Below are 12,031 nucleotides of genomic sequence, written 5' to 3' on the forward strand. Positions count from 1 at the left end.
AATAAAAATAAACAACGAAATCACATGACCGCGAAAACGGGATAACGGTTGGCAATAAATACGAGTATATTTTCATTAAACGACACGCCGCGGCACGACATAATATTATTATACTACAGGAAAGGTGCTCACGAGACGATGGCTACTACATCGATAAGAGTACATATATAATATTATAATATAACAGCCTTGATACTATAGTAAAATTATATACACTCCATGAAGTATGAAAATAAATCATCAAGTAAACACTTTTTCTTGAAATTAAAGTTCAAATTTAACGTCGTTTACTATTCTGTCATCCATTTTGAATAATGCGATTTAGTATTTTTTTTTTTTATTATTATTATATTGTTGACATTTAACCAAACAATAGCAGTTTTGATATGTATATATTATGTTAATTTCACACACAAGCTAATAAATAAAATATCCTTTTATAACTCATCATAAAATTTATTATTTAAAAAAAATTCTTAACAATTAAATAATATGATCATTGTACCTAGATTGAATTATTATAAAATTGGTTTCAGTTTCATAAAAAATGTTCAACTTTAGATGAAAAGGTCGATTTTACCAATATAATTATTATATGATTTCAGGATACTTACTTATATAATGTGTATATTCAATATTGTGTATACATTTATACTTAGCCTATATATTATGCAAAACGAAAATATTGTTATTAGTTGACAAGTTTTGAGATAAATAAATAGGTTAACACTTAAATGTGTTGTCGTATATATATTTATACACATTTATTATAATAACATTACGATTTACTGTGCATCCTTACATCTATATAGATGTAATATATAGAGATATATACGAATATATATATTCTCGTATATACGAGAAGGAGGTCGATTCGTAATCATGAGAAAATCTTCCGAAAGCATATTTTATAAGACATCATGCGTGTATCGTGTATGCATACCTGTATAACCAGCTAAAAAAAAAATAGGCTACATGCTATCCTATACACAAACGCAAATGGACGAATATGACTTTGTTTGGGGTTAAATAATTTCGCGTGCACAAGAACGCGCTTCAATAGTAAATAAAGTAAGGAAAACAAAACAAAAAACAAATAATAATAAACACACGAGAATATGTGTGGTATGCGCCAGCTTATAAATGTGAATTGGTATAATAGGCAAATATAATATTATTATATGTACGGAGAAAGTCGTAGGTACGAGCACTGCGTGTACACAATAATAATGATAATGATTGTAATGTCCATTGTTTGCAATCGTATAGGTAATGGGTGGAAAGTGGTAGGGGTTGGGAGTACAGAGTGGTTTTCGCACTGATTCGAAAATGTAGCCCTCGACGGATTTGCGAACGATAGACGTATACATATATATATATATATTTGTGATATGGCCAGTATTTACATTAAAATACGCAGGTTCTAAAGTAAAGGCAACTTCATGGGTATGTATTTTGTTTACAATTATATATGAGCTTCATTAACGGAAAAATACTGTACACCTATACAGACTAACAAGCACGTTTGCAATACTATTTAAATATTTTATTTATTCTTCAAGGAGATAATGGGCCTCATGTTCGTACAACGTGTAAGTGTGTTTATACTGCATGCAGATGGATTATCTGAAAACGTCCCAAATGGAAAAAAATGGGCTTAATATATTTGAATATAATAATATGGATTATGGTTGCAGACCGGATCGAAATCTCGACGCGGAAACGCTCAAAATCGGTTAGGCGCGGGCGTTGTGTTATAATGATGATGGTAAAATACGTGTAAATTATAAATCGTGTACCAGGCTTCTATTTATGTTGTCCGAGAAATCGTGACTGAACGACATAATAATTATTGTGTTAATATTATTATGAAAGCGAAAATAGGAAGGTGTTATACATTATGATATACAATATAGTTACATGTTATTATTATAATTTGTATGGGATACAATAGTCTCGTGACAATAAATAATATAATATGTTATACACATTTTTTTTCTACGGACACTTAAAAAAGCTCAGACAATTTCGCATAGCACCTTATACTAAACACAAAGTCGTCTGTAATAAAAAAAAATTATATATTTATATGTGTGTGTGTATATAATATGTATGACTTGAGCATTATATATATAAATATATATTACGGCATACTTATTTGGTAGTATGATTCAAAAAATACAATAATGAAAGGTATTCACTGCTCGTGCAAAATTTGAAAAATGTTATATGAAACGCTATACAACATAAAATATATATAAAAATATAATATTATATTATATAAAGATTCCGAATCACTTACATGATAACTGATTGTTACGTTCAAATTCGTAACAATAATAGCTACTGAATATTTTTCGATGAGTACATTATACATAGAAAACATTATAAGTATAAGTTTGGAGCTTAGCATAAAACAAAAACTCAACGATGAAGGATCTCACTTCAGCAGTATATATTTATAATATATCTAATGATTATTGTGTTCCTGTATACTATATAATATATTAATATTTAAAATCTATAAATCTGCACAATAATGTTACAACTAAGACATTCGTGAAGGTATATATTATCTTTAATTAAAATATAAGGATGGGTATATAATATATAATATAATTATACAAACCAATAACTATTCACAATTACTCGTTAATTGTATTTTGAAATACAATGAGACATTTTTTCGGTTACTTATATGTTTAAAAATATATATGTACATTGTACATTTAATATTTATATAATGTATGTATATATATCGCCTATAGGTAATAAACTAACTTGTTATTAGCCGACGCAAAATTAGTTTTCCTTGACTTTGGTGTAGTTAAATATTATATAATAAAAAAAAAGTCGTCCAAAACACAAATTATACCTATACACTATATAATTTCCGTACCTTTACAACGTTATTATATTTATTAGGATTTTCAATAGAAGTGTTTATAGCATATTATTATATTATTATTATTATTATTATTATTTATTATTATTATTATTATTATATCGACTTATCCACTACAGATATAAAATATAAACTATATAATATCTATTTATGTTTCACAAATTAATAACAGCTAAATTTATTTCCGTAAACATTGTAATTCACTAGGTAACAGATATTTTTCCGGGCATATTAACATATGCACACGATAAATAATAATAATAATTATAGATAATAATCATTGAGTTACGTCGTGATATTTCAAATAAAAATAGCGATATTTTTCTTTGAACGAAAGCTATGATACATGTTGTATAATATATAAAAATACTTAAAAAAAATAAAAAGATATATCCGTGTAATAAGTACCCAATAAGCCAATAAAAATTGATACTGTTTCATTATCATCTTATATGCCGACACATATCAAACACAGGACAAGCTAATCGCGAATACATGTTAGTATGATATGTAATGTATATACTTTACTTAACAGTTAACATCGATCTTCAGACGTCGAGAGCTTACACTTACGACTAACAATATCCTATATAGCCACCACAAAGAAATCAAACACTGCGTGATTCACATAATTTTAGCACCATTCTAAATAATAATATATAGAGTCTTTTAAACAGGATTTTTTCCTAATATTATATAATTTTACTACTTAATTTCAAAACTGAGCAATGGGCATTATTATAATACTAGTTAGAAAATTAAAACAAAGTTGCATAATACATAAACCTAATGCGATTTTTGTATCAACTTTTTAGTATTTTCTATATTTATCTAACTTATACTAAATACTATAAAAAAAAAAAAATAGTATATTGAAAATTAGTGAACTTAATTTAATGGCGTTGTGCATTATCATTAATTGTAAAAATATCAATTAGATAACACTCTAATATTACTGTATTATCTATAGTAAGAAATTAAATTTAACATGTCGTATTATTATACCTTGTTATCGAGACTTGATAATTATAGCTTCTTTATCTGTTGATAAATGTCTATAATTATTTATATTTATATACATTGTATATTAGTGATAGTGATGATATAAATTATTCGATCCGTTAAAGGTCTTTTGAGTTGTTTGCTTTCAATTATTTATAATAAATATAAATCATGTTTGAGTATCTAACGGCATAATTTTATTTGTTTTTTATTAACCTAATTATAAACACCAACATAAATTATTATATATCACCTATATATGTACTCAACTGTTAAATCTTACTTTTTTGTCGTGGTTGTAAAAGTAAATGTTTATTTTGGTTGAGAATCGCTTGAAATCATTTATTCACTTCGATAACTAAAAACATGTTTTCTTAATTAAGTACAAGATTATACGCCATAAACTTTATATACAAAAACATACCTACTTCTCTATAGTTCTCACCATGAGATTATTCAAGTGAATTTTAAATTTCTCATGTATGTTTTATTTATTTTATGTGTTGAAATATACGCATATAATATGTATATATATATATATATATATATATATATATTAATTTTAATTAGATACTTTGAAAGTAATATTTAAAAAACATAATGCGATAATGTTGAAAAAATATACACATATTTGTATATTTATGTATACGTGTAATGCTGAACGACTATTGTAACTAAACACTGAATTATCCTGTCATTACCACAATCGCTACTGAAATCTTGACTCACCTGTTAATAAAATATATATAATATATACATATACTTTAATTATTATAAAAATACTACACATAGTAAATTATAAATTAATAATCATACAGTGGCGAGTGGGTCAGACGTTTTGACCGTATAACGGTTCAAGAGTCATTTTAAGAATGGCGTTCACCGTATTATATAATATAAATAATAAAAAATTTACAATTGAAATTATTATTAAAATGTATTTAAAATTATGTCAAAGTTACATCAAATTTTGTCTATATCTATTATATATACACAAATAACAACTCATAATAATTATAACAATATATTTAAATTGCTCGTAAAAGTTTTGATTTTTTAGTCGAACTTTTGAAATTACCGAACCAACATTTTGTATCCTACATATATTTTTTAATCGATCACTATCACAGTTGAAATTAAAAATAAATAAATACTTATTGTTTTGTCAATAATTGGGTTAAAAAAAATTCTTCTCGAGACACTAGATAGATACTTCCTTAGAATAATATTCGAATAAATAACAATAGATACTTACGATGTATAGCTGATTCGAACAGTTAGGTAGAAAAATTGAAAATTGGCTTTACTATAACGAATAATTTATTATATATATAAAAACAATAATAATTATAATATATATTATATAGATAACGATATAACAAAACGTATATAATAGGAACATAGGATATCGAAAGCTATGCCGTGAAATCATAAAATAATAATGTTTCTAAGTTACTCGTTTTCAATAATCAATAATCAAACAATTTTAAATGTAGGTATATTGTATGTATAAACTATCTATAAATATTTATAACCGTAAATAAGTCTTTTAATAAGGGCTAATCTCAGAAACTATGAACAGAATTTGAAATGGAAACTGTATTAATAAATGCCTCGAGACTCGAAGAGTGTCTTAAGTTACTTTTACAACATCAATAGGTTATTAATTCACGAAAATAAAATAATTTTTTGTTTATGTAAAGAAAGCAGAAAAACAGAAATTAGTTACAAAAATAAAATTAAAAACAAAATATTTGTATAAATCTGCCGATCCGCTATGTGTTGCTATAATGTTTTTTTTTTTTTTTTAATGCAATAAAATAATATTTCAATTATTGTTTATTATTCAAATGTACAACTAAGTACAATGCCCTTATATTTTCAGCTTATTAATTCAAAAACTGCTCGATAGATTTTAACAAAAGTTTCAGAGATTACATTTTAAAGATCTCAAAATATTTAAAGAGTAGTTGAACCACCTTTCAAAAAATACCAAGTAATTACCAATCCACCAAATGTAGATCAACTGTCTCAGTCGAATTGCATGTTATTAGTATTTTTAAAACGCAGTAGAAGCTACTAAAATTAGTTGAAACTCGTTTACTTAAAATAATAATAATAATATTGCAATGAAGTCTATAATATTATGCATTGTTCATCTGTATGATTATTTTATAATATTTGAATCACGTAAAAATAATGAAAGATATCAACTTCAAAACGACACCCATACCGAAAGCTCGGTTACCGTCATTGTATATCTAGAAGGCTCAATATCATAAATTATGACATAATAATTGTACGCGCGGATAATACGTGCAGTGTTCCTGTATAATATATTATTATGTTATCTAATCTGATATTCATATGTTAACTACTACATGTGTAACCTAACTTACTGTTTTGCAGAAAAAAATGGCATTGCCAAAACACGGTACAGCCGTTTGAGTAATTTAAAATAAAATAAATATAATAAGTGTTTGCTTTTATTCGGTGTTATTCAAATGACCGTCTTATTTAAATTTCGTGTATAGATATTATTATTAGGTATATTACCGATTTGTAGAAATATTTCCGGTCGTTATTTCAATCAAAATTAAAGTATTATACTAGACTCTGTTTAGATTTAAAAACGTCGAAATAATTCGAGTAAAATATATCATATTATAGAAAGCATAACAATATTCTACACGACATACCTATAACATAATTACGACTTTAGTTCGTAAAACTATATAGTAGCGCGGTGGTCCCGTAAAGTCTTCATATGCTATTATATCTCAAACATTTGATCGCGTGATCGTGAGGTGGTTAAAAAAACTGTTTCGATGAATAGAATAATTAATAGTCACTACGTCGCGTCATAATAACATATCCTATTCGTTGACAACGCGAACAAATTTATTAAGTATATTCGTAAGCCTATACACTATACACTGTATCGCATACATTCATACGAGAATCATTACAAAAGAGACTTATTGTGTTATTTGTTTCGCAGACGGCATCTTAAGAATGTAATAATATTATACGATGACGGGGTCTCCAAAAAACCCGTTCACACATATTGTTGTTTCGCATATAGCGTTTTAAAAGTACAATATATGTTTAATAATTTGTTTTTTTTATCTATATATGTATGTGTATATATAAATGGATGCTGGTATATCCGTCTGAGATCAATATACTCAAAAAATCACTGCACTGACTTTTACGTGGTTTTTGTAAAATGGAGTGCGTTGTTTGGAGACGTTTAATAGCCAGTATAATGCTTCAATAGCCTCACTACCACTTCCAAAAACCAATTATATATTACAATTATTTTATTTATATTAAATACAATTTGTGTTGATTTGTGGGTTATCTTTGTAATATAGATGAAAAATACAGTCAATTATTATTAGAAATTATAGTATCAAAGTGAATATAATATGTTAGGTTTGTGTGTCGAAAGTATAGATAACATTTGTGTCAATCAAAACTAAACTATTTTTAGACACCTCATCTATCAAAAAATATTAAGAAATGGAAATTATTTTAAATATCACCGAAAAAATCAAATATTTAAAGATCAACCAGACGTGTATAGCAACTGTTATCTATTAAATCTTATGTAACATTCGAGGAACGAGATACATCACGAGCCAGGAAACTGATCAGACCAGTGCGGCAGTACTTTTACTTTAAAAGTCGCTGAAACATCTGAAGAGCGTAACGCACGAGTTGAATATTTGCGAGTGCAAATGTCTACAATACCAAAAAAGCGAGGACAGCGTACGGTTGAATCGATCAAGAATGAGAGTCGATTTCGATCAATATTGTTTATTTACTTACGTTACGTTAAATATTAGTATTAGGCAACCAAATTTATATGAATACGTTTTTACGGACAACGAAATTAATGGAGCAACTAATAATTTATTTATAATATAATATATATACACACCGGGTGATTATTTTCACAATTATCAGTTGTTATACCAAAAAGTATTAACGTTTTTGAGAATAATTTTATGTGTATTATTTTGAAGTAATTATAAACAAGGAATTTTAATAATTTATAAGTTTTTATACTTTAGTTAAATGAAATATATTAACACAGAGGTACTTCATAAAATGTGGTCCCCTACTCCGTTAATCTAAACTATAAAGTTTAAGTAGTACTCTTTCGAAATTGTATTATTATATTTTAAAATTCTGATATAAATACTTTGATTTAAGCTCCACATTTTGGGGTACGAAATTTAAAATTCATGTTGATATTAAAAAAAGTAAATAAAAACATAACAAATTATAATATTAAAAATAGTGAAATACATCAAGAAATATTGTTTATCCATTCACGTTACGCTAAATCTTCGCATTTGGCAACCAAATTTAACATGGATGTATTTTTGCGGATGACGAACTGCACAGGGAACGTTAATAATAAGTTTATTATAATTTATAATTATACGATCTGCCAGGCGATGGACATGCTGAATGATATTAGTTCATAATTTTCTTTATCATGAACACATGTAAAAACCAAAATTGAAAAATCGAGATTATCATAATGTATTAAAAAAATTGTTCTCCCAACTGTTCAGTATAATATAACTTAAATATTTGTATTTATTATTATTATTATGAATTATAATTGAACGCGTTGTTCTGTATATAGATACGGAGAGAAACAGAGGCGTGCCGATAGCCAAGAACTGTCCGGTATTCAACTGCTATCGGCCACGGCTTATCAGCTGAAAAAACCGTACCAACAGCTCCTCATACCGATCACTATTTGGATTGGAATGGAACAAGCGTTCATCGGAGCCGATTTTACACAGGTAAGTCATTACATACGTGATTTTATATTATTATTATTATTGTTATTATCATCATCGTCGACATTGAGTAGAAGATACTGTACTATTATATATATTTATGTATGCATATATTTTAAGGACTAACTAATGTATGCTGCTTCCTCGACTGTTATTATTATTTTAGTAAAATGTTCGATGATTTTATTTAAAAATAATACTTGTATACAGGGTTGACCGAAGTATAATTGGAGTAAACATCGTGTATCAAAACTGACTGGCACTAATTTAGGGGACATTAGGTTGCTCACTTTCATTCGCCACTTATGTCACCGTTTCCTATATTTTAAAACCATTTGTAATATAATATAATATACAAACATATCGATTATATTAAATATTGTGATAAATTTGTTAAAAAATAATTTTGATCAATTAATTAGGTAAATATCAATATAATAACTTAATCACAGGTGGAAAGGAATTTTAAATGAAATATTATATTTAACTATGTATGTATGTATCCATCATTAATAAATACGATCAAAATATTAATATTGGATGGTCATCATAAATATACGTACACGCTCTTCACTACCTACAGTAGAATTTTCGGTCTCGCGTATGTCGATGCAGTCATACGCATTTTTTTCTGAAGGTTCCAAAAAAAAAAAAACAAATCTACAATGTGTGAAAACACTATTTGGTTAATGAAATTAGCATAAAATGTGGTGACAACACAATCAACACTAGCTATAATAGTTATACAACGATACAAGGTGGTAAAAAATAAAAACGTATACCCGTTACACACATTGCCCGTGTGTTATTACATATCCATCTTACATATTTTGAAAGACTACCCAACTTACCTACCAACAATTTAGTTTATTGAAAATTTGCACATTTCGGATTCGTATATAGCGCTTGAGCTTTCGGACCTAATACCTAACAATAATACATTAATACATGTGCAAATGGATAGGTAAGTGTGCGATATAATTTTATTGCCACGAAACTGCCGGCTATACTTGGTAATTGGCACTATAATAATAATGCATTTTGTAGATACCTGCTGCCTACAATATAATATTTACGTATATCGGAATAATACGCCAAATCGCTAATAACCACAATAATCAATTACTCATTCACTACATTTGAATGATTTTTTTATAGTTTTCCTGTTTTCCACGAATGATATTATATTATTTTTGTATGTCGGTAGTCACATAATATGCATTATACAAATAATAATAACATATATGTATACGCGTACATGAACTTCGTTCGATACTTAGGTATTATAATATTATACTTATGACACACTATTCATCGTCGATGTCGTGATTATATCTTTAGGTATAATTCGTAATAATATTGGTAATTAGAGACGTGAAGTAAGTAAAAGTGTTTCGATGATTTTCCAGCTAGTAAAACCGCAGCACATGACTAGTAATACAAGACACAAACACAAATACTTAAATAGGTACATTTTACGTATACATTTTAAACTGAATGTTCCAATAGGTATCTATAATGTATATTATTAATTTTGTTTACAAATTTACTACACACAATTCCGATTCATAAATTCATTTATTTGCATAAAAGCTGTGTACATAATATTACTATTAAATAAATAACAAAATAAAATGTCTCTCATAAAAATAAAACTAACAATATTTATTGGTGTAAACATGAAAAAAAAATATATAACATACTTATTTGTGCTTTTGACTTAATTTATACGTAAAATCATGTGAACGTATATTTAACTCAAGGATATAAACTCCATATTATTCACTTTATTTTTTTTTTTTTTTTAGAACTTTACCAAACTTTTGTATCTATCTCAATACATCACAATATTCATTTGTGTTGACTAGTTGACATCTAAGTTATTCTTCCTCTCTCGGTGTAATCACTTCTACCGAGATTCCCCTTGTTTATTTTTTTATTAAATTTCTGATCCAGACATTTCGTATATGACTTGCCTACCAAATATAACATTCCAATCGTTTTGCTTTTAGGAGCTATCTGGCGTTTGGTATATTGTACAGTATTTCTAGATCATTGTTTTTCGTCTCCCATATAATCTTTATTTTATTTTGAATATACTTCCTTGTTCATCACTTGCCTAATCATTGTAGATATTTAATATGTTTTTGTTGATAACAAGGCTCATTTTATGGCTAGACTTTATTCATTTCACTGTGACCTTAATTACATAGTTTTCGGTATCTCCTAATAATACAATGTCATCTACATGTAAGCAAGCATTACTTCGTTATCATTGAGTTTAATTTCGTGACTTATTGACTTTTTTGTACGAAACATTTAAACGTATGGGAGGAAATATCTTTTTATTTTAGTCTAGACTTAGCTTCAGATTATAATAATAACTCCTCTTGGTATCAGAATTTACTGTATGTTTTTGGATTTCATATTTAAATTATTTTAATCAGTTTTTCTAAGATATTCTAGTTCCTCAGCGCTTTCCATTGTTGATATCTATTGACATATTTCTGGCCTGCTTGAATTCTACAAAAATTATGAACAAGTCTTTATATCACATTCATAGTATTTCTCCATTATTTGTCCATTGGTGAGAATATGGTCTGTTGTTGACTTTTCTTTTCGAAATCTGTAGAAAATACATAATATTAATTAATAGATCTAGGCGCGTGGTTTTTTTTTTACATGCCATATTTTAATAGGTATTATAATATAATATTGACTTACCTAAGCTCCGTGTCCATTTCAGGCGTATGTGTCCTGCGCCCTAGGCATTCCATCCGTCGGGTACGTGATGATATGCTTTGGTGTGGTCAACGCAATATGCTCGCTGCTGTTCGGCACCATAATGAAGTACATCGGAAGACTGCCACTGATGGCGCTGGGCTTCGTTGTCCATTCAATACTCATATGGATACTGATCGTGTGGCGGCCTCATCCTAACAATCCCAAACTGTTCTTCACAATATCGGGACTGTGGGGCGTAGGTGACGCCGTTTGGCAGACTCAAATGAGCGGTAAGTAAATCTAGCGTGAAAAATGCATTCGACATTAGTCATATTTTAATAAATGTAAATTTGATTAATCGTACACAACACCGCACAGGGAGGTGCTGAATTTTAAAATATGATTTAGTTTATAAATAAGAGAAGGTGGCATGTCTTACAGTTAATTAATAGGAACAAAATATAATATATTTTACGATTATTTGTATAAAATATTATAATATATGTTTATATTGTATTATATACATATACCTAGATACATATATAATTAATACTAAAAACAAATACGATTATAACCT

At 27.5% G+C, this 12,031-nt stretch overlaps 1 protein-coding gene across 1 annotated transcript in view; it reads left to right on the top strand.

The window, feature by feature from the left end:
• LOC113548574 (UNC93-like protein) overlaps window positions 1-12,031 on the top strand; it is a 47,633-nt gene that overhangs the window by 18,494 nt on the left and 17,108 nt on the right. The window contains exons 4-5 of the mRNA XM_026949520.2: window positions 8,571-8,733; window positions 11,477-11,744. Coding sequence (XP_026805321.1) covers window positions 8,571-8,733; window positions 11,477-11,744 — 431 coding nt within the window. The remainder of the gene's footprint in view (window positions 1-8,570; window positions 8,734-11,476; window positions 11,745-12,031) is intronic.

This window comes from Rhopalosiphum maidis, chromosome 1, assembly GCF_003676215.2.
Source record: "Rhopalosiphum maidis isolate BTI-1 chromosome 1, ASM367621v3, whole genome shotgun sequence".
In the NCBI taxonomy this organism is placed as follows: Eukaryota; Metazoa; Arthropoda; class Insecta; order Hemiptera; family Aphididae; genus Rhopalosiphum; species Rhopalosiphum maidis.